Raw genomic sequence first — 21,207 nt, forward strand, 5'->3', positions numbered from 1 at the left:
CAGCAATGGGACCGCTACGTAAGTCGGGGGTATACGTTGGTTATGAGACTGTGTCCATAACCAGGTATCTGGACCCCATGACAGGAGACTGTCATACGGCCCGCTTTGCTGACTGCATTTTTGACGAGGATCTCTTCCCGACTTTAGGGGGAGGAAATCAACCTCTTGATGAGAAAAGTCGAGAATTGACGTGGCAAGCCACGGGGATCCACGCAAATGACCCGCGCACAAGTGAGACACATAAAGAAGTCCAAAAGATAATAGATTTGCATGCTTTAGCGAATCAACTGCCTGATTACTTTAGTGACTTGAGAAGTGTGACAAAATCACATGTGCCTGCGCGCAATGTACCAGAAAGGGTAGAGATATCCAAGGATCCTGTGGGTCTACCCACTCGAGTCCAAAGGGTTAAAAGGACGAGAAACCCGGTTCCTCAAATCCCAAGTACTCGGGGACGCCCGACGAAAAAGGACAAGGGAGATTTATCGCACTCGATTACTAAAAAGCCCCGAGAGAGTGAGGGGAGCCAATTGAGACCTGGCACAAGTACGGAATCTCCAGCGCAAGGAATTTCGGACTTTAACCTTCCAACAGTGGAAGCACCCAACGGAGATGTGAGCGCACACATCGACCTCGCTCCAGGAATGGGAAATCCTGTGGAGACAGACGATGCGCATGATGCGCCCCATGACGAAATGGCCATAGGTTATGTTAACACGAGAGAACAATAAACCGAGCGACTGCTAATGTCGACATAAACTTTGCTAAAAAAATTGCCGCAATCATCGATCTTGACCCTGAGCCTAACTCGCTCGCTGATTGTAAGAAGAGGTTGGATCGGAAAGATTGGCAGAAGGCAATAGCTACCGAATTATTATCTCTGCACGAAAGAGTGGTTTTTGGACCTGTATGTCGATACCCTCCCCACGTACGCCCTGTCGGCTATAAGTGGATATTTGTCCGCAAGAGAAATGAAAATAATGAGGTAGTACGGTACAAAGCAAGGTTAGTTGCTCAGGGGTTTACTCAGCGACCTGGGGTCGATTATGAGGAAACCTACTCCTCGGTCATGGATGGAATTACCTTTAGATATTTGATTTCAGTGGCAGTCAATATGGACTTAAAAATAAAATTGATGGATGTTGTTACTGGTTACCTGTATGGTAACTTGGATTCGGACATTTATATGAGGATACCTGATGGTCTCCCGGTTCCGAACCAAGATAGAGCAAACAGAGGTCTATACAGTGTTCAACTCAGGAAGTCACTGTACGGACTTAACCAGTAGGGTAGAATGTAGTATAATCGCCTGACCGATTTTCTACATGAAAAGGGCTACACGAGCAATGAAGATTGCCCATGTGTATTTATACGGGATCCCAAGATGGATTCTGTATAATCTCGGTATACGTAGATGATTTGAATATCATCGGTACGCCTGAGGATATTGAGGAAGCAAGTTCCTACTTGAAGTCGGAATTTGAGATGAAGGATTTGGGTAAAACCAAGTTCTGTCTAGGTTTGCAACTAGAACATTACCATGATGGGTTTCTAGTGCACTGGTCTACCTACACTCAAAAGGTGTTGGAAAGATTTGGATTTGACAAGACATATACTTCAAAGACTCCCATGATTGGGCGGTCATTACAGCAAGACAAGCACCCTTTTAGGCTGAAAGAAGAGGGGGAGGAAGTTCTGAGTTCAGAATTTCCTTACCTGAGTGCTATTGGAGTGCTCATGTTCGCTGTCAATTTGCTGGCTAGGTACAGTTCTGAACCTACCAAAAGGCATTGGAAATGTGTTAAGGATGTCTTTCGGTACCTGCAAGGGACCAAAGATCTTGGGCTATTTTATAGAAGGAATCAAGACCTATCTTTGATAGGCTATGCCGATGCTGGGTATTGTTAGACCCGCATAGATCCAAGTCTCAGACTGGATATGTTTTTCTATGTGGTGGAACTGTTGTTTCTTGGAAATCGTCAAAGCAAAGTCTTGTATCGAGTTTGACGAACCACTCGGAAATCATAGCACTATATGAAGCATCACGTGAGTGTGTATGGCTTCGACGGATGGTTCGCCACATTCAGCAAACCTGTGAGGTGAACACCGTCCAGACCCCACCATTATCTATGAAGATAATGCAGTTTGTGTTGCACAAGTACAAACGGGTTATGTGAAGAGTAATCTCACCAAGCATATAAATCCTAAGTTTTTCTATGCACATGAGTTGCAAAAGATGAACGAGGTAAAGGTCTTGCATACTAAGTCGTGTGAAACTCTTGCTGATTTGTTCACCAAGTCACTACCGACATCCACCTTTGAAAGGTGTGTGCGTGGAATCGGTATGTTGAGACTTAGGGAAATGCAAAGTTCAAGGGGAGATACTTCACATACTCATCGATTCGTCTTGATCATGGCGATCAAGTACTCATCTTGGAGATTGAGTAGGTTGTACTCTTTTTCTCTCAACGAGTTTTATTGTGTTTCTCGCATGAGGTTTTTAACGAGGCAATCTGTGCAACATAGCAACGTATCCTATGCGCTCTTTCTCCATCTGTTTTTCCCACTGGGTTTTTTCGGAATTTTTGAGGCATGTGGTATACAGGTATCGGTCCAAGGGGAAGTGTTGGGGAACCGATCGTTGGGGTGGGAGGGCCACCGAAGCGTGCGCCCTCCTCCACCCCTTGAGGAATCGTTTCTCCACTAACGTTAAGTTTTGGTCCTTATCTCTTTGACCCAGTTGGGCCATCTAGACTATATAAAAGAGAGGAGGCTACCCCTTGTACGTACTGTTGAGATCAAAAATTAATAAAGAACTCATGTTCCTCTCTATTTCCTGGTGTTCATCTACTTTACTATACTTCGTGATTGTGTATATGATCGACTTCTTTGACTACGATTTTGGTGTGTAACTCTCGGACCGGCCAGCCGGCAGAGGTTGCACAACAAAAACGTTCACCCTTGCAAAATTTGAGCCCAATGACGAAGGCCCGTAAAACCATTCTGCCGGCCCGGACGTGGGCGAGTGTTCTCAAAAGCGTACAGAATTCGAAATTTGAAACCTCAAAAGGCAACCGTTGCAGCGCGTCCCCTCAAACGGCTCTTTCGCATACAAAATACCCCACGATTCCCCCAATCGCACAAACCCTAGCCCCACAATCCCCAAATCCATCTTCCATCTCACGCAACCCACGACAAAGAGAGAAACAGAGGAGGATCAGATCTGCGCGATGGCGACGCTCCAGCACCAGAAGCAGGGGGCGGCGGGGGCGGCGGCGCCGATGACGACGACGGGCGGCGGCGGGCTTCGTGCCATGGACCTGTACGAGAAGCTAGAGAAGGTCGGGGAAGGCACGTACGGGAAGGTGTACAAGGCCCGGGAGAAGGCCACCGGCCGGATCGTGGCGCTCAAGAAGACCCGCCTCCCGGAGGACGACGAGGGCGTGCCCCCCACGGCGCTCAGGGAGGTCTCCCTGCTGCGGATGCTGTCGCAGGACCCGCACGTCGTGCGCCTGCTCGACCTCAAGCAGGGCCAGAACAAGGAGGGCCAGACCATCCTCTACCTCGTCTTCGAGTACATGGACACCGACCTCAAGAAGTTCATCCGCGGCCACCGCCAGAACCACGAGAAGATCCCCGCCCACACCGTCAAGGTATCTACCTGTTCTATCTATCTTCCGGTCCTTGTCGCCGGTTCAGTCTATTTCCTTTTTCTGGATGTCCGCACGCGAGGTGTTTGTTTGAATGTGTCAACCGTGTCTGATTCGATGGTGGTTGTGCCGTGCGTGCAGATCCTGATGTACCAGCTCTGCAAGGGCGTGGCTTTCTGCCATGGACGTGGCGTCCTGCACCGTGACCTCAAGCCGCACAACCTGCTCATGGACCGCAAGACCATGGCGCTGAAGATCGCTGACCTTGGGCTCAGCCGTGCCTTCACGGTTCCTCTCAAGAAGTACACCCACGAGGTCCGATTCCTAGTTCCTTTTAGCATTCTTAGCACCTGATTGACGCTTGGTTCTTCATTATTCTTGTTCGTCGATCTCTTCCTCATTCTCTGAATTCTTCTGCAGATCCTGACTCTGTGGTACAGGGCTCCTGAGGTTCTTCTCGGCGCCACACACTACTCCACGCCGGTTGACATGTGGTCCGTGGGCTGCATATTTGGTATGACTAATTTACTTATCATGCTATTATTGTAAATGAAATCATCTTCAAAATTCAACTCTGTTACAAACATATACTGAACTGCACTCCTTGTAAATGACAGCTGAATTGATCACTACCCAAGCACTTTTCCCTGGAGATTCTGAGGTGCAGCAGCTTCTGCACATTTTCAAGTACTGCCCCGTGTACCCATGTTAACCATTTTTTGCTGTCTTCATAGGCAATTGTTACTTTGTTACGGATATGAGATGCTGATGGTGATCATCTATCTTGTTTTTTGTATGCCAGGTTGCTAGGCACCCCAAATGAGGTTGTCTGGCCAGGAGTAGGCCAGCTGCCCAACTGGCATGAGTACCCCCAGTGGAATGTCTCCAAGTTGTCTTCTGTGATTCCTGGTTTGGACGCCGATGGCCTTGATCTGCTTGAGGTTAGTCGTCAAATATATATACAGTGTCCACAAGTCTCTTACCTTGACGGCTTGTATATCTAAGTAATGTAACTATTTTTTGCAAGAATCGGGTTTTAACTTGCCCCTGTCATCCTCTCGCAGAAAATGTTGCAGTACGAGCCGGCAAAGCGAATCTCTGCTAAGAAGGCCATGGAGCACCCGTACTTCAATGATGTGAACAAGGAGCTCTACTGAAGCTGTTCATCTTTGTCTCCGTGACTAACAAGAAGCGGATATCCTCTTACTTGCGCTTGCCCTGAAGCATCTCTTTTGCTTCGAGCGTGTGCTTTTTTATCTGTATGTCCCTAGTGTGTGTCATTCACTGTGTTTGTGATGGACAATGGAGTTCTGCATAATTAAACTCGTATCGATGAGTGTAGACATGTTGTTCTTGTTTTTGGTTGTGAAACCATCTGTTTCTCAGACAAATGTGAGTTGTCAAATCATTTTTCTATTACTTGTGGTCTTGTATTGTACCCGGAAGGAGGGGAACTGATTGACATTATCAAATCTTCATAGCCTCATGCGGATGCTGTGTTGGATGAATACATTAGCAGAGTCCAGGAAGAAGTAAAGTATTACGGGCAATTCTCTAACTGTATTACAGGCAATTCTTTATTGTGCAAAGTATTACAGACGATACATATACTGTGTCAGATGAACAAGAAGAGAATATTTTCTGGAGGAAGGAAATTTGTAACCGATGGATATGTGTAGTGCACATACAAATTCTTCAAACTCTGAAGCTCGAAAAGTAACTGTTGGAATTGAAAAGAGAAGACGATTTTCTGAAAGGAAATGTGTGTCGGCCCAGTAGCCACTTCGGGAACGACAGGCCCATAATCTTAAATGACAGTACTGGCTTTGGTAGGTAGGTGCTTATTTTCTGAACTGTGCAGAAAACACTTGCTGGTTTGAGCAGGATCGATTTAGAGGGCCTGCGATGGCGTGTTTTTGATGCAACGGGACAGGTCAGAATTCCTCTGCATATTTCAGTTGTGAGTGTATTTCTTTTATGGCATGTTTACACAGTAGGCTACCTTGTGTACATGATGATTTGGTGCTTGGACGGTTGGCATCCCAAATAGCTGTTGTGCTGCGAGGCAAGCAAGCCGACATATGCACCACATGTGGAAAATGGGGACATGTGTGTCTTACTTAATGCAAAAGATATCAGTGTCACGGGAAGGAAAACGACTGATCAAATTTACTACTGGCACACGGGGTTTGTAAATTTCTAGCAGGTACTGAGATACCATTGATTACCTTGTTGATACGATATGCTTTTGACTTCTGATTCAATACACCCTCTTCTCAACAACGAATACAAAAGGACGATCCAGATCGCTCCGTACCTTTTCATTAAAAAGGGCATGGTGGACATTAAACAATATTTTCTTCTATCCCTTTCATCTGGCTCCGAACAACACTCGGTGTTTTTGATTTTGCCGGAGATTGCACCGTTGGATCGTGTCGAAATTTCATGAGATTGTAGTAGACACAATTCCTCACAATCAGCAAAATATTTCTTGATCCAACAGGAAACATGCGAACAAGTCGGATGTTCGTTCTGTCCTGCACGGCCGCGAGAAATCCAAACATCACTTGGTGTTTTGCAGTTTTCTGAAGATTCCACCGTTGCATCGCAACGAAATTTCACATGGCAGTGGTGGACACAATTCCGCACAATATCACCGAAGGGATCGGCGAAATCTTTCTTGAGGAAGCAGGAAACATGTGAACAGGTAGAACATTTGTGCTGTCTCGCAGGGTCGCAAGAAATTCAAACAACACTCGGTGTTTTGAAGTTTTTTGGGGATTCCATCGTTGGATCGTCACAAAATTTGACATTGTGGAAGTAGACACAATTCCGCATAGTTCCACCGAAGGGATCGTCGAAATAATGCTTGAATCAACGGGAAACATGCGAACACGTCAGCCATTTGTGCTGTGACGCACGGCCGCGAGTAATCCGTACAACACTTGGTGTTTTCGATTTGTCCAGAGATTTCACCGTTGGATCGAGATGAAATTTAGCAGCGTCATAGTAGACACAATTCCGCACAATCTCACCGGATGGATCGTTGAAATAATACTTGAGTCATCAGATACCTTGCGAGAGAGAAAAGAGACAGGAGAAAGAAAAAGATTAGGCGACCTAAGAGCAAAAGGAAAAAGAAAAAAAAATCGTGAAAAGACCGTTCTACCCTTCTAAGTTTGAGGATTGTATTGAATTAGCCCTCTATGCTTTTTCTCGTTAAGTGCTATTTCTCGACAGGTATATTGGACATCTAAAGGAAAGTAAAGCCTTTTTTCTAAAAACATCTAAAGGAAAGAAGGCTCAAGGACCAGATGGAATTTCTTATGTACGGTATTTATGTTTGAGGTCTACTGTTGTTAATCCAGGATAGGGACCTCAAACTGAGGATTTTCTCCGGAGGCAAGCATCCGTTCCAATTTGCCCGAGTTTCTTTAGAGTTCAATGCTAGAGAAACCAATAGTGTTGCTGACGAACTAGCCTGTCGAGCTCCCTCGTCCCCTTCCGACCTGTGGAAGGAGGCTTGATGGCATTCGAAAGCTTATTGGCGCCCATGTAACCATATTTGCTTAATAAAGTGTCCTACACCTACAGTTCAAAAAACAATAATTCTGCTCTTGCTTCTGCAAACGAAAAATAAAACTTGTATTCCTTTTGGCATGTAACTTGTTGAGAGATGAATGTGAACTCCTTTTTTTTTGCAGGGAGATGAATATGAACTCACTCTGAATTCCTTGTACATACTATCAAACCGCTCGGAAGTCATGTCACTGAAACCTCATGTTGCTCCTTCACCGGAAATAAAAACGGAGTGAGTACGTGATAAGATTAGAGAGAGCAAGTCATAAGAATCTCTTCCTTAAAAAGAGTATACATAAACAATTAATGAGCAAATATCTTCACCTGCTTCACTGTAGTACGTGATAAGATTAGAGAGAGCAAGTCATTAGGGTCGCAATGCAGGGTTTCACATCACACTTCAGTCTTCATCTCATTTAGGGGGCGCACCGATTGCACTCCACAGCTCCGGCCTAGTGCAAGTCAAGACTGAACAGCGGTAGTAGTACTACTGTAGTGTACTGCATCGTGTCACGTTCCACTCATTAAATAGTTGTACTCCTAGCAAGCTGCTAGCCGTCCGGTCTACTCCGTGCCGGCCAAATTAATCGCGGCGACGGAGACCGCGGTGGCCAGCGTCAAGCCTCGTTTAATTTCGTCGTCTTGGTCCGTATATATGTGGAGCGCCTTTAATAAGTCTCGGTACCGGACATGCATGGTACTGCTAGTACCTTGATGGCTCGATCCTTCGAGGAGCTTGATGGAGGACGCACTCAAGCACGCTTTGTGGATCGTAGTAGTACTGTGTAGTACAGTGCATCCAACGGTTGTGATTTCCGAATGTGCCGAACTGCCAATGGTCACAGCGTTTCCGGTAGGACGGTGCCGGACAGCAGGGTACTGCCTCTGGTTTATCCGAGGGCGGCTAGAAAAACGGCACGTGCATATTGCCAAGGGCTGTCCTAGGCGTCGGCCGGCCGTAAAGAGAAAAATATCCGCCGTCTCCCGAACCGTCGGATCAGCGCGAGAGCCGTCCGATCGTGCCACAGGAATCCCACGCACATCGCCAGCTGCGGCCGCAGCACTGAGCGCCGGTGGCAGCACCATCGTTTCGGTCCCGCCGGTCGCTGCATGCATCTCCTGTTCGCCGCAGCGCCGGCCGCGCAGTACCGCCCCCTCTTCACTAGGGATGGCTAACGAGCACGTTCGGTTCGTTAAGAGCTCGGTTCGTTAGGCTCGGTTCGTTAAGAGCTCGGATCGTTAAGATCGTTATCGTTAACGATCTGAAATCATTGTTCGGCTCGGTTCGTTAAGAGCTCGCGAGCGTTCGTTAAGCTCGTTAAAAACTCGTTAAGATAATAGATGGCATGTTGATCTAAATTTTTTAGCATTACCTATTTGCTTGGGATAAATTTTGGCAGCAAATAAAATATAAAAAGTTAAACAACGCCATAAAGATTACAAATAACACAACAGAAGAGAAATAATAACATAATTCCAACAACAAAATAAGTTTTAGTAGCCACTCACAAGTGATATACGAGACGAGCTCGCTAACGAGCTTAACGAGCGCTCGCCGAGCTCGCTCGTTAAGATCATTAAGCTTAACGATCTGAAAAGAAAGTACTGTTTGGTTCTTTAGTTAACGAACCGAGCCCTTAACGAACCGAGTTAGCGAGCGTTCAATAAGATTATGGAACTTCGATCTTTTTGTCCAGGCCTACTCTTCGCCAGACCACCGGCCGCGGGTGCGGCGCCGCCTCCCGTTCGTAGCACCGTCGGCTGCCGGTCGCTGCACCTCTGATTGCCTGTCGTAGCAGCACCATCGGTCGTTCGCAGCACCGCGGTAGCGCCGCCACCTCCTGTTCCCAGAGCACTGGCCACCGATGCGGTGCCGCCTTCCGTTCGCAGCACGACCAGCAGGCGGGATCGGCGGTCGCAGCACCTCGGCCGTAGCATCGCCGCCGCGGCCGTTCACAACACCTCCCCCCGCAGGTCACAACACCACCCTCGCCTCCCGTTCGCAACACCGCTGGACAGCAGTCGCAGCGCCTCCGGCCACCGTTCGCAGCAGGACCTTCACCCACCGTTCGCAGCAGCAACGTGGGCCACAGGTCGCAAGCCTCTGCCTACAGCACCTACCGCCACCGGTGGCCTGGCCTCACAGCTCCTATGCGCGACAACAACGATGGAGAAACATCCTGTGGAACGAGGGGAGGAGATGAAAGTAAGAGAGAGAAGGGAATAAGGCAGAAGAGGAAAATGAGAAGCATATTACCCGGAAAAAAAACAGGGCAGGTGAAAAAAAGAGCGCGGAAGTGGTCGACGCGGCCATTCCGATTAGTCGGTAGATAACAATCCTTTCCCTATTGCTAAACACTTCACGTAGTGCTTGTGGAGGAATGTTCGAAAGGATTCATTTTTAGAACGAGAATACAAAATGTGTTGTGAGAAAACCCCAATTAATCCTGCAGCCTGACTAAAAACAAAATTAACCGTTGCTACGTTGAGCCGAGTTAGCGCTATGGAATTTTTCTAAAGAAAAGTTAAGAGCTATGGGCTATGGGCTATGGCCGGTCGCTCTCGCTCGCCTCGCCAACTGCCCAAGCGCCCAGCTGATCGAGCAGACGCGTGCCGGACTGCCGGCGTGGGCGACGTCGATCGATCATATATCACTCACTTGGCAGGTCAGATGTGTATGGCTGCGTTGTTGCCTTGGCATCTTCGTTCTTTGCCATCCATCCCCATAACATCGATCCCACCATTAAAGTTTTGTTCGATCGGTCGTACGTAGCATTAAACTCGATCCGGTCGTCCTCAGGCGCCCGGAAGCAAGCTGTGGCGACAACACTGACAAGTGCCATGACAGAGCGCCATCTCTCTCTCTCTCACACACACACATACACAAACACCGTGTCGCCCTACCGTGCCAGCCGGCGGACCGGTCGGTCGAGACAAGGGCAGCAAGCAGTACATGTGTGGATCGGTCGGTCACACGCGCTCTAGCTAGCTCACATTGCTTGTCATATCACGTACCGAATCTCTGCAGCTGATCGGTACGCGTAAGTAGCCGGCGCCCGGACTGGATCCGATCAGGCAGCCAGAGGCTCTACCGTCTACCGGACGGCTTAAGGCGAGAGAGTTCGTCGGTACAGAAAAAAGGTGGAGCGCCCGGCCGGCGCGTGTACGCGTAAAGCGGATTCGGTCCATTGCCCGGGACAGATCGATCAACAAGCCGGGACGACGTTCGATCGAGGCAATTTTTACAGCACAGCCTGGCAGACAAACAAGGGGGGAGAACCGAGCCGTAGTACGTAGAGCACCGGGATTGGCAAAGTTAACCGCCGGGAGATAATAAAGCTCTGTTCATGGACTGGCGAGAGACACGAGGGCGTGTAACAAGCTCTGAGCATGAGGATCGGTGAAGTCAAGTCGACCGACCGAAAGATGGAACCATCCAAAAGGCCCACGCGCTTCCTCTAACGTTTAGATGTCTATATAACAATTTTAAAAGTTCACGTTTTTCTTTTAGTACTGTCACTGACATACGGTGTCCCGTGCAATTGCGCGGAAACATCTTCACTGATATTTTGATGTACAATTTTAAAAGCATTAAATATATAAGGTGTGTGCCACTTATATGTGCTATTGGAGCAGAAGAAAAGTGCGTGGATCATGAGCATGATGGTTGCTACAAACACAGAACTAATAAACTCACTAAAACCATATACATTCAAATGAAGTTTGGATATTAATCGATATAAAGGAGATCAGCTAAAATACATACATATAGAATAGTAGATGTAACTAATCACACTACACGTAGAAGTGCGAAATTATACCAAGTTTTTAGTATGACACAACTTTTTATTTTTATGTGTTCTAGATCGCAATTCACAATTTTAAGTTTACAATGCGAGCTCGGTTGGTTGATCAATATTTCCGTCCAAACAAATTGATTGTTTGTACGATATTTAGTTGTGCATTTAGAACTATATATAGTCCAGAAGATTTGTGAGATGACAATCCCTGCCCAAGACGATTGATCATTTGTGGTATATAAATCATATATGTACAAAACGAATTAAAGTTCACGTGTTGAATTGGTCGATCACTTGTTTGCACTGATAGGTCGTATGTATGTCAGACTATATTTGTAGCTGATATTTTTTGAAATAAATCATCATGTTTGTTTTTGTGTGTTTGTAGGCATATTTGATTAGTAAGTTTTTTTGTTCATTAGCCAACCAGTCGCTCGTACATAATGTTAATTGGTAATCAAAGTTAAAATTTGGGGGTCAAGTATTGGTGTTAATTAGTAAACAAAGTTAAAATTGGGGGTCATGTATTGATATATACTCCGTTTCTAGTTATAAAAAGTTCTAAGTTTGTTTTAAGTCAAACTTCTTAATTTTTGACCAAGTTATAGAAAAATCTACCAACATCTACAAATATTCTAGGTGTTGATATATTTTTGCTATAAACTTGGTCAAAGTTTAAGAAGTTTGACTTACGGCAAAGTTAAAACTTTTTATATTTATATTAAGAACGTAGGTAATTGCTAAAGTTTTAATTTTTTTACGGTACGCCGGTACTCCAAAACGAACACAGGAGTACCAAACAAATCCGACCGCCCAAGTGAATGGCAGATATTTGCCCAAGGGTATAATGGTACTTTCAGTTATCCCGGTAATTACAGGCGAAAGAAAGGGAAAAAATTGCATCGTTTTTGGGCCGGCGGCAGCAACGGAGTTCCCGGCAGCAACCCGATCGATGATTCTCGCGGTGCAGGACGTGGAGGGGAGGACGCCGGAACGTAGACGAGACGAGAGCGGAGGTGGAGTTGGAGCTAGTCAGAAGAATTAATATTGAGCTAGATGGATTCGTTGCAACAAAGCTATAGATCGATTCATGGAGTCATCTTCCCATCTAGCTCCGACAGGAAAGAGCGCCCATGGCTGATTAGCTAGATCCATTGTGGCGTCATCTCTCTCTGCTCCGCCCGCGGCAGCCCCCAGCGGCACCACCCCGCGACTATACAGAGGTCGTGTCCAGCAACGTCCCGCCATGCCTGACAACATTACGTATATGTTCGCAACTGCAGCACCTGACGCGCGGCGGCTTTGCGGCGAGCGACGGCGGCGGCGCTCTGGCTGCTCGGGCTTTCGTCTATTTGTCCGGTTAGCAGGCGCGGCGAGCTCGTCTGCGCCGGGGGTTTAGGTCAAAGCAAACACGCACGATGCTTTTTTTTCTTTCTAGCTTAATTACGATTTTGTCCTCCGAATCAAGTTACTCCGGTGGTTTTCAACTCGGTACTCTGTGCAATTGATAATGGAGTACCGGATAATACTGGTCACCAGATTAGGGCAAACAAACGGTCTATATTAAATCCGGGGTACCGTAAAAGAGCCCTTTTTAATACCCAGTAATAACCCACTCCTGCAAAATATACTCAATCCGTCTCATATTAAGTGACACTTTTAGGTATAGACACATCCGTATTTAGACAATTTTAAGACACTTAATATGGGACGGAGGGAGTAGATTATAACTGACAGAGTTCGGCTCACTATGAATAAATGGCTACTCTTGAGGAACGGTACTCAAATAATTTTAAATCTACACGGCCGGAACGTGAATAGTACTACTCCCTTTGACTCATATTACTTGTCTCAAATTTGTCCAAATTAGTATGGATGTATCTATGTTTTTTTTCCGAAAAAGAGGGCATTCTCCTGATGTATTTATATTTAAAAAATGTGCAGATACATATAATATTTCGATGAGTAATATGGATGGAAAGGAGTATTTTTTTTTCTTAATACAATACCAAGATACAATTACTTAAACGAAGCAGCTTAAGGACCATGCATTCGTTTCCGTGAACACAAATACGGAGTAGGAAATTAAGCAGCACATGCTTTATTCTAGTTCCACTGGACCATCCGTGCAGGAACCACCATTATGTGTCTTAGATTACAAAGACCTTTAGCCCGGCCGCCGTCCTAGTCCTACGCGCCTCTTCCTCTCATGGCTCGCGAGCTAGCTCTCCTCGGACGGGGAGGCCGGAGAGATCGGTGGAGGACACGATGTGATGTGCGATGGGGAGGGGCCGAGGGAGGCTTGGGATTTACCTTCAGCGCATTGTGGCCAAGTTAAAAATAGTACGATTTTTTTTTGGAAGAAAAAGATACTGTCAGAGTTCGTTAAGGTTAAAGATACAGGGGAGGCCGGAGAGATCAGATTATTTCACGTTCACGTGATTTAAAAGAAAATTTATGCGTCACGTAGATCTAACGGTTGCGTTGCTACCAGGGGGCATAGCTAGGTGGAGGCTGCCTAGTGCACACAGGCACTAGGGTCCAAAAGGAAAATTAGTACTAATTACATCTAATTTTTGATGGTGCACCATGGATTAGCAGCTTCAGGACACCAGGCTAAGGGATTTTTGGTCGAAATTGCATATAAATTTGTGTTCTTGTTAAAGTTGTGCACCTGGCTATTTTTTCCCTAGCTCCGCCCCTGGTTGCTACAACTCTCATATCCAACGGCCCGTATAATTCTGATGACATGGATCAACGTGAAGCCTCTCCTCGATACCTCTCATATTGTTTTTAGTATATAATAAATAGATTTTGAAGGTGGCCCATTTTGCCTCCCTTCTCCCCTTCTGCACGCGTGTGACGTGGGTGCATATATATACTCTCGTCACTCTATTCTTCCGTTAAAACTAAATGGGGAAGCTTAACAGCTAGCCATACTCCAGTTCCCGATTCCATTAACGGAACCGTAAAGTCTACAGGTTCAGTTCAGAGGTTCAGCAATGTGACAAGAACAATACGTCGGCATTGCAACATACTCCAGCTCTCAGACAACAAAAGGGAAGCGACTGAATTACAGAATATCCTGATAAACTACAAGGTTACAGCAACGCACTGATTGATACAGAGACATATATATTCAGTCTTAACTATATACTGGTTTTCAGATACATGACTACAGCATGTTATACATGCACGGCACTACTACTCCTACTCCCTACTCATGTAGAGAGATGCATATACGCACCGATGAGAGCCCAATCGAGGATTGACAACACTAGATATGCTAATTAATGTGACGCCTTGACTGGTTTATCCTCTATCTGTCTTTGCTTTTGTTATGAGGAGTGTGCTGTCTCTGTTTCATTCTAATTGGCCAATTAGGTTTAGGTTATGCACTGTTACGACGTCAGTTTGTCCAAAATACCACTCCACGTCACTTTCAGGTTAATCTCGGACGCAAAGCTCGCCTTGATACACACTCCAACAAAGGACGGGATAAAAAGAATGACACGTCGTCCACTACATGGAACCAAATCTGCGTCAAAGATTAGCATTCGATCACACGTACGTAGGAAAAAATACAAAGAGATGTTTCAAAAAAAAGTTATGTTCAAACATTATCACAATCTATGTCTGATTAATCATATAAAATCAAGCAAGGTACGAATAAAATTTTTTGTTGCCGATTGGCCACTAATTTTTCTTCTTCTGGTTGACACGGGCGTACCGTGTAGGTACGGTGGCAACTACACGTGGAGTATTGCCAAGAAGAGCATGTACAAAGTGCTGGACAGCCGACTATTAATAAAGGGGAAAGAAAGCAAAGAGGTACTGTCAAGAAAAGAAGAAAAAGAGGAAAGCAAGAGGAAGGCCGCTCGGGCTCGGCCCACAGTGGAGTGGGCCCAGCCACAGAGTCCCAGGCGTGGGCTTCTTCTTCGTGCTTGCTATTAAAGGCCCGAGGACCCGGCCGCTTCCGGAGGCCCGAAACGCCCGCTCTCCCCTTCTTCCCCCTCTTCCTCCTCTCCCGGTCTTCTCCCCCACTTCTCGCGGCACCGCGGCCACGTTTCACTCGTCCGCGCGAAGCAAGCACGCATGGAGGTACGGCAGAGGAGGGTGGCACCGCCGGGAGTGGCTGCCGCGGGCGGCGCGGCGCGTCGGTCGGCGGGGGCGGGGGCGACGAGGGCGCTGCAGGCCGGGGACGCGCTGCCGCTGCCGATCCGGCACACCAACCTCATCTTCTCGGCGCTCTTCGCGGCGTCGCTCGCCTACCTGATGCGGCGGTGGCGCGAGAAGATCCGCTCCTCCACGCCGCTCCACGTCCTCGGCCTCACCGAGATCCTCGCCGTCTTCGGCCTCGTCGCCTCCCTTATCTACCTCCTCAGCTTCTTCGGCATCGCCTTCGTCCAGTCAATCGTCTCCTCCACCGACGAGGACGAGGACTTCCTCGTTGGGTCCCGCGCGGGGGCGCCGGCGCCGGCGCAGTGCGGGCTGCTCGGGAGCGCAGACGCGGTGACTGAGAAAATGCCCGAAGAGGACGAGGAGATCGTGGCCTCGGTCGTCTCCGGGAAAACCCCGTCCTACGTGCTGGAGACCAAGCTGGGCGATTGCCGCCGCGCCGCGGGCCTCCGCCGCGAGGCGGTCCGGCGGATCACGGGGAGGCAGATCGAGGGGCTCCCGCTCGACGGCTTCGACTACGCGTCCATTCTCGGGCAGTGCTGCGAGCTTCCCGTTGGGTACGTCCAGCTTCCCGTCGGCATCGCCGGCCCGCTCCTGCTCGATGGCCAGCGGTTCTACGTGCCCATGGCGACCACCGAGGGCTGCCTCGTCGCCAGCACCAACCGCGGCTGCAAGGCCATCGCCGAGTCCGGCGGCGCCACCAGCGTGGTGCTCCGGGACGCCATGACGCGGGCACCCGTCGCCCGCTTCCCTACAGCCCGCCGCGCTGCCGAGCTCAAAGCCTTCTTGGAGGACCCTGCCAACTTTGACACGCTCTCTGTGGTCTTCAACAGGTACAACACTGAGATCACCCAACAAAAGGTCATAGATACTTTATTTTTGTGGATAGCTAAGTATCGTAGCTGCGAGCTTAGGTTCAGCAGATGGCATTTGACTAACGCGCAGCTTGTGTTCAACGTTACGTCTCCGTTCCTGCTGTCATCTGTCTCAATCAAAACCAGATTTGTTAATTCTAGGAAATTATGAAATGTGAGCAGGTCGAGCAGATTCGGTAGGCTGCAGGGGGTGCAGTGTGCGATGGCGGGGAGGAACATATACATGAGATTCAGCTGCAGCACAGGGGACGCCATGGGGATGAACATGATCTCCAAGGGCGTGCAGAATGTGTTGGATTACCTCCAGGATGACTTCCCTGACATGGATGTCATTAGCATATCAGGTTCGCTTTGCTTTGCCTCTTTCTGCAGAAGCTCAACTACTTCATTTGAGTCACCTAATCTTAGTAAGGATAAAATTCCTAGTCGCGAGCTTTATTTTATTTTCCAAGAAAGATCTTGGCTTTGCCGAGAAAAGAAAAAAGATTCAAAGAATAACCAGAGTGGCCTTTTGGCGATTCAAATACTTAGGCTCTTTTTTCAGCAAGGATAGTTACCAAGAACAAGTTAATGGCACACCACTATGCATTACGAAGATGTAGACAAGGTTATTTTATTATTTTATTGTGAGTATATAGAAAAGACTTCGAAAGCTGAACTACTTCACTTGAGTCACCTAATCTTCTGTGGACTTACCGAGAAAGATCTTGGCTTACTGAGAATAATATATTCAAAGAATAACCAGAGTGGACTTTTGGTGATTCAAATGCTTAGGGCCTTTTTTTCAGCTAGTTACCAAGATCAATTTAATGGCACACCACTATGCATTACGAAGATGTAGAAAGGACTATTTTTTTGTGAGGATATAGAAAGGGCTTTGAAAGCGGTATGTTTGGTAAGAAGATGAATCTTTAATGCATATTGCAGTACCTAATAGGAATATAAAACGCTTATTGGCAAGAGTACTAACTTTGGATAGCTGGCAATAACTTCTCCAGAGCATAGTGCATGGTAGAATATTCTGGGTAAGGTGCGTAAGCTGCAACGGAAAATCACAAGAAATATATCTGGAGCAGGCACATCAGTGCACCATTTTGTTTTTTTCACAAGTTAATGGCCCATCAGTAACGGATACCGTGTTTTTCCATACTAATATATAGTGATATGATTCGCATAATTATTTGCATCATATAACCAAACTGTTGTCCAGCATGCAAGATCTGGCAACATATATTCATTTTTTTCCTGAATTAATTAATATCTTTCACTTATGTAACCAGGTAACTTCTGTTCTGACAAGAAGCCAGCTGCTGTGAATTGGATCGAGGGGCGTGGAAAGTCTGTGGTTTGTGAGGCAGTAATCAACGAGGAAATTGTGAGAAAGGTTTTGAAGACCAATGTTCAGTCACTAGTAGAACTAAATGTGATCAAGAATCTTGCTGGCTCGGCTGTTGCTGGAGCTCTTGGGGGTTTTAATGCCCACGCCAGCAATATTGTAACGGCCATCTTCATAGCCACTGGCCAGGATCCTGCACAGAATGTGGAAAGTTCTCACTGCATCACAATGTTGGAAGCTGTAAATGATGGCAAAGACCTTCACATCTCCGTCACTATGCCATCAATTGAGGTATGCAATTATATCTTTTATATTTATTTGATTGTCAATATATCCAGGCTTTGTACTCATGATCATCATAAAGTCTATGATTTACAAACTTTTGGTCCCCCTTTAGTTTTTATTTGCAAGAAATGTTCTGCAGATAACTTCTGGTCCCTAATGGGTTAGAACCTTTTTATTAAAGAAAAGTAGTGCATCAATGATGAAGTTCGTATAATGAAAATCCATGCATTCTTTTTCACTTTTAGGTCAAAAGCGGTTGGTGCATTTTAAAAGATTCATACTTCTAAGCTGCCTTGCCCATTTTCTGATATGCTTGTCAAGTCTAGACTTTTGCAGTTCAAAATAATTAATACTTCTAATTTCTAAGCTGCCTTGCATATTTTCTTAAATGTTTGTGAAGTCTAGACCTTAACCTACATTCAATTGTGAATTGTCAATATATCCATGCTTATGTGCTGATGAACGATGATGCACATTGCGTACAACATTTTTGGTCCTACATTAATTTTGATTTGCAAGTAATGCTGTGCACGTAACTTATGGTCTCTTCTGATGGGATAATTAATACCTAGTACTTGCACATCCTTTTCCATCAACTGTGTTCGTTTAAATCATTGAGCATTTCAATCTGGCACCTTTTAAGAAAAGGTGGTGTATGAATGCTGAAATCCTTTTGATTGTTTATTTTTGTTTTTTGTATAAATGTTTGCGTGATATTAGGGTAAAAGCAGTTGGTCTAGGTTCGTACGGATTGTGCTGCTAAGCTGCCTCTTTCCCTGAAATGTTTGTGGATTCTGGAAATTCAAAGAAAATGCCACTTTAGAAGAAACCGCTCTAACTGCGTCAATATTAGATAGATCATTTACAAAATACCTAATTGTACCTCCACATATCATCCATTGCTCAAGTATTTGTGTGATTTGTTGTATACTGAAAATGTATTACTTCTATTAAAAACCAATATATTTTTGCCTACGTACGATCCAACTGTACTTTGTCAGCTCAATAAGACGATTTGGATCAAAGGAATCTTTTCCAACAGAAAAGGGAATCTTTTCTGATGCCTTGTTTTCTTATTGAACTACTTGTTGGCTTGAGTGGGCTTTGTCGATTATTTAGTCGTGTATTACGTAGTTGTTAGGATGAGACACATCTCCCTATAATTTTCAATTTTTGTTTGTTTCTGAGATCATAAGACCACTTGTTTAACAAAAAAATTTAACATTTCAAGCCATGATCATGAAATCATGCAGAGTTCTGATCATTATTTACTTGACCGCTGCAGGTGGGCACGGTTGGGGGTGGGACGCAGTTGGCATCGCAGTCCGCGTGCCTGGACCTTCTTGGTGTGAAAGGCGCGAACAGGGAATCCCCAGGATCAAACGCGAGGCTTCTGGCCACTGTGGTGGCAGGCGGGGTCCTGGCCGGCGAGCTGTCCCTCCTGTCCGCCCTTGCTGCTGGCCAGCTCGTCAAGAGCCACATGAAGTACAACCGGTCCAGCAGAGACATGTCCAAGGCCGCATCTTTAAGCTCTTGATTTGACAAGTTACTGAGGAAATCAATGCACAAATCCTGAAGGTAAAATGCTCTCTGACTTGGAAGAAAAGTGAAGGGGCAGGAAGGTTGAGTCGCGACTTCATCAAAGAGTGGTGAAGAACTCGTCAACGTCAATTCGTCGACATCAAGAGTGAAGTGTTTGTATTGTGAGATTGCCATGGCTGCAGAAGCAGAGTGTCCGTGAGTTTGACCTATTTATTTGGTGGTGTCGGCCGGTCTTGTCCAGCCATTAAACCCGCGTCGTTGTCCGCCCTTGGTGCTGCCGCCGCCGGCTGACATCAGCCGCACCGGGACACCGGAGGAGCTAACCATTGTTCTGTTTCTGTTTGTGGTTTACCTTGTGCAGAAAGTGTAGAGATCTTTTGCAACATGAAAGTGTAGGTCGAGCTGTCCCCTTGCTTCAGGAAACTAGTGCTAGCGTTTTAGCATTTGATCTCTGCCCCTTTCGCTTCTGGAAGCTAAGATTAGCCTTTGTATCTGTTTCTTTCACCCTTTGTTTTCTTTTCTTCTTATGGAACATTGTCGAAGTTGGGATGTGATTGAAGCGATTTGTAAAAAGATGCTGTGGGTCATGTGGTGGTTCTCGTGTGTTCTGGAGAGCATCATGGCAGTTTCCTCCGTCGCGTCAGTAAAGCATCATCACCTTCTGTAGGGCTGCCCAATACTCCAGATCAATGCATGTGTCACCGGAAGATGTTCAAGTGTCTCCATCACGTGCCTGACCCCGGCAGGGTTGGCCGAACGAACATACCAGAGGCACAATTGCTTGCCGCCCAGAACCTCTTGGAAGATGTCCGTGGCATTTCTAGGCACCAGTCAGTAATAAACAAGGGGAAATAGTAAACATCCAAACATTTTTGTTTATGTTGTAAATGCAATGCATATAATCTGAACACTTAAAGAGATTGATGTTAGTCCAAGCTTGAAACGTTTGGCTCAGTCTGTCTATCTACGAGTCCAAAACAGCAGCTAGCTACCAATACGGAACCAGAGGGGAGGGACTGCGTAGTATAGTTTGGTTTGTGCGTTGCAAGCCGGTCATAAACACCAATCATTTTGGCAGTGGCATCTCCAAGTAACCAAGATTCTGTGGTGCATGCCTACAGCCGGCCAGTGAAGTGGTTTGCACCTGTGGATTGCAATGGGATCATCTTCTTTTGTTTTCCCCAAGAAACCAAAGAGGTCAATCTAGGCTCGGGTGAAAGCCATATGTCGACCGTACGTGGCGTCGACAACGGCGTGGTTCTCCACGTTGCGCAAATTTGATCCGGCATTGCACATGGCCGGATCGAGAGCTGGAGATGGGACCTTGGCTTTTGGCTGGGAGCCTGGGACTGCATTGCATTGGCCAGCCGACTATACACACTTTGTTTTTAGCCAAAAACTCTGTACGTCCACTTGCTCGGTCGATCCGGTCGGCGATCTCGCTCACGGCTGGTCGGCTGCGTGCGGATCACATGCTTGGCTGGCACCGTCGAAAAATGAGTAAAGATCCTCCTGTCGTCTCGTCTCGATCGAGATGCGATCGAATGGCAGATGCAACCACAACGTGTTGGATGCATTCTTCTTCTTCTCCTCTCGACACGATCGAAAGGCCGGGTTCTACTGTCATCACACCAGAAAGGAGCAGGCAGGGATACCGAAACACGCGTAACAGACGCAGGGCTGTTTGGTTTGAATTCAAAGTTGCCCTATCAAAAATTTGGCTAACAAAATAATTGGTGATGGTTTTGCTAGCCTATGAGTTGGCTAATTTTTTAAAAAAAATTGAGCTAAAGTAGGTTATGAGACATTAGCTAACCAAATATTTGGTCACCATCCAAACAATCATCAAAGTTTGGTTAATGACAAAAAATTGGCTTGGCATGTGACGGCAGCAAACGGAGAGAGCCGGCAGAAACGATATTACTACAACAGCATAGTCACAATGCTGCTGCTCCGGATCG

At 46.5% G+C, this 21,207-nt stretch overlaps 2 protein-coding genes across 2 annotated transcripts; both read left to right on the plus strand.

Moving 5' to 3' along the window:
• The first annotated feature begins 3,080 nt into the window (after window positions 1-3,080).
• LOC100825949 (cyclin-dependent kinase B2-1) lies at window positions 3,081-5,160 on the plus strand. The gene is made up of 6 exons (XM_003574715.4): window positions 3,081-3,653; window positions 3,792-3,965; window positions 4,071-4,164; window positions 4,268-4,337; window positions 4,453-4,591; window positions 4,715-5,160. The coding sequence occupies exons 1-6, from the start codon at window positions 3,231-3,233 to the stop codon at window positions 4,805-4,807; spliced, it is 993 nt and encodes a 330-aa protein (XP_003574763.1). The 5' UTR covers window positions 3,081-3,230; the 3' UTR covers window positions 4,808-5,160.
• A 9,838-nt stretch (window positions 5,161-14,998) lies between these two features.
• LOC100840327 (3-hydroxy-3-methylglutaryl-coenzyme A reductase 3) lies at window positions 14,999-19,880 on the plus strand. The gene is made up of 4 exons (XM_003572330.4): window positions 14,999-16,041; window positions 16,246-16,427; window positions 17,364-17,710; window positions 18,990-19,880. Exons 1-4 carry the CDS (start codon window positions 15,125-15,127, stop codon window positions 19,239-19,241), a joined length of 1,698 nt encoding a protein of 565 aa, XP_003572378.1. The 5' UTR covers window positions 14,999-15,124; the 3' UTR covers window positions 19,242-19,880.
• The last annotated feature ends 1,327 nt before the right edge of the window (window positions 19,881-21,207 follow it).

This window comes from Brachypodium distachyon, chromosome 3 (assembly GCF_000005505.3).
Source record: "Brachypodium distachyon strain Bd21 chromosome 3, Brachypodium_distachyon_v3.0, whole genome shotgun sequence".
NCBI classification, from domain to species: Eukaryota; Viridiplantae; Streptophyta; class Magnoliopsida; order Poales; family Poaceae; genus Brachypodium; species Brachypodium distachyon.

Bases quoted from the DNA above. Each gene is read 5' to 3' on its own strand.
- LOC100840327 (XM_003572330.4), top strand. From the start codon at position 15,125: ATGGAGGTACGGCAGAGGAGGGTGGCACCGCCGGGAGTGGCTGCCGCG. The intron at 16,042-16,245 runs GTACAACACTGA...AAATGTGAGCAG, and splicing joins CTCTCTGTGGTCTTCAACAG to GTCGAGCAGATTCGGTAGGC. The intron at 16,428-17,363 runs GTTCGCTTTGCT...TTATGTAACCAG, and splicing joins GGATGTCATTAGCATATCAG to GTAACTTCTGTTCTGACAAG.
- LOC100825949 (XM_003574715.4), top strand. From the start codon at position 3,231: ATGGCGACGCTCCAGCACCAGAAGCAGGGGGCGGCGGGGGCGGCGGCG. The intron at 3,966-4,070 runs GTCCGATTCCTA...ATTCTTCTGCAG, and splicing joins TCAAGAAGTACACCCACGAG to ATCCTGACTCTGTGGTACAG. The intron at 4,338-4,452 runs GTACTGCCCCGT...TTTGTATGCCAG, and splicing joins CAGCTTCTGCACATTTTCAA to GTTGCTAGGCACCCCAAATG.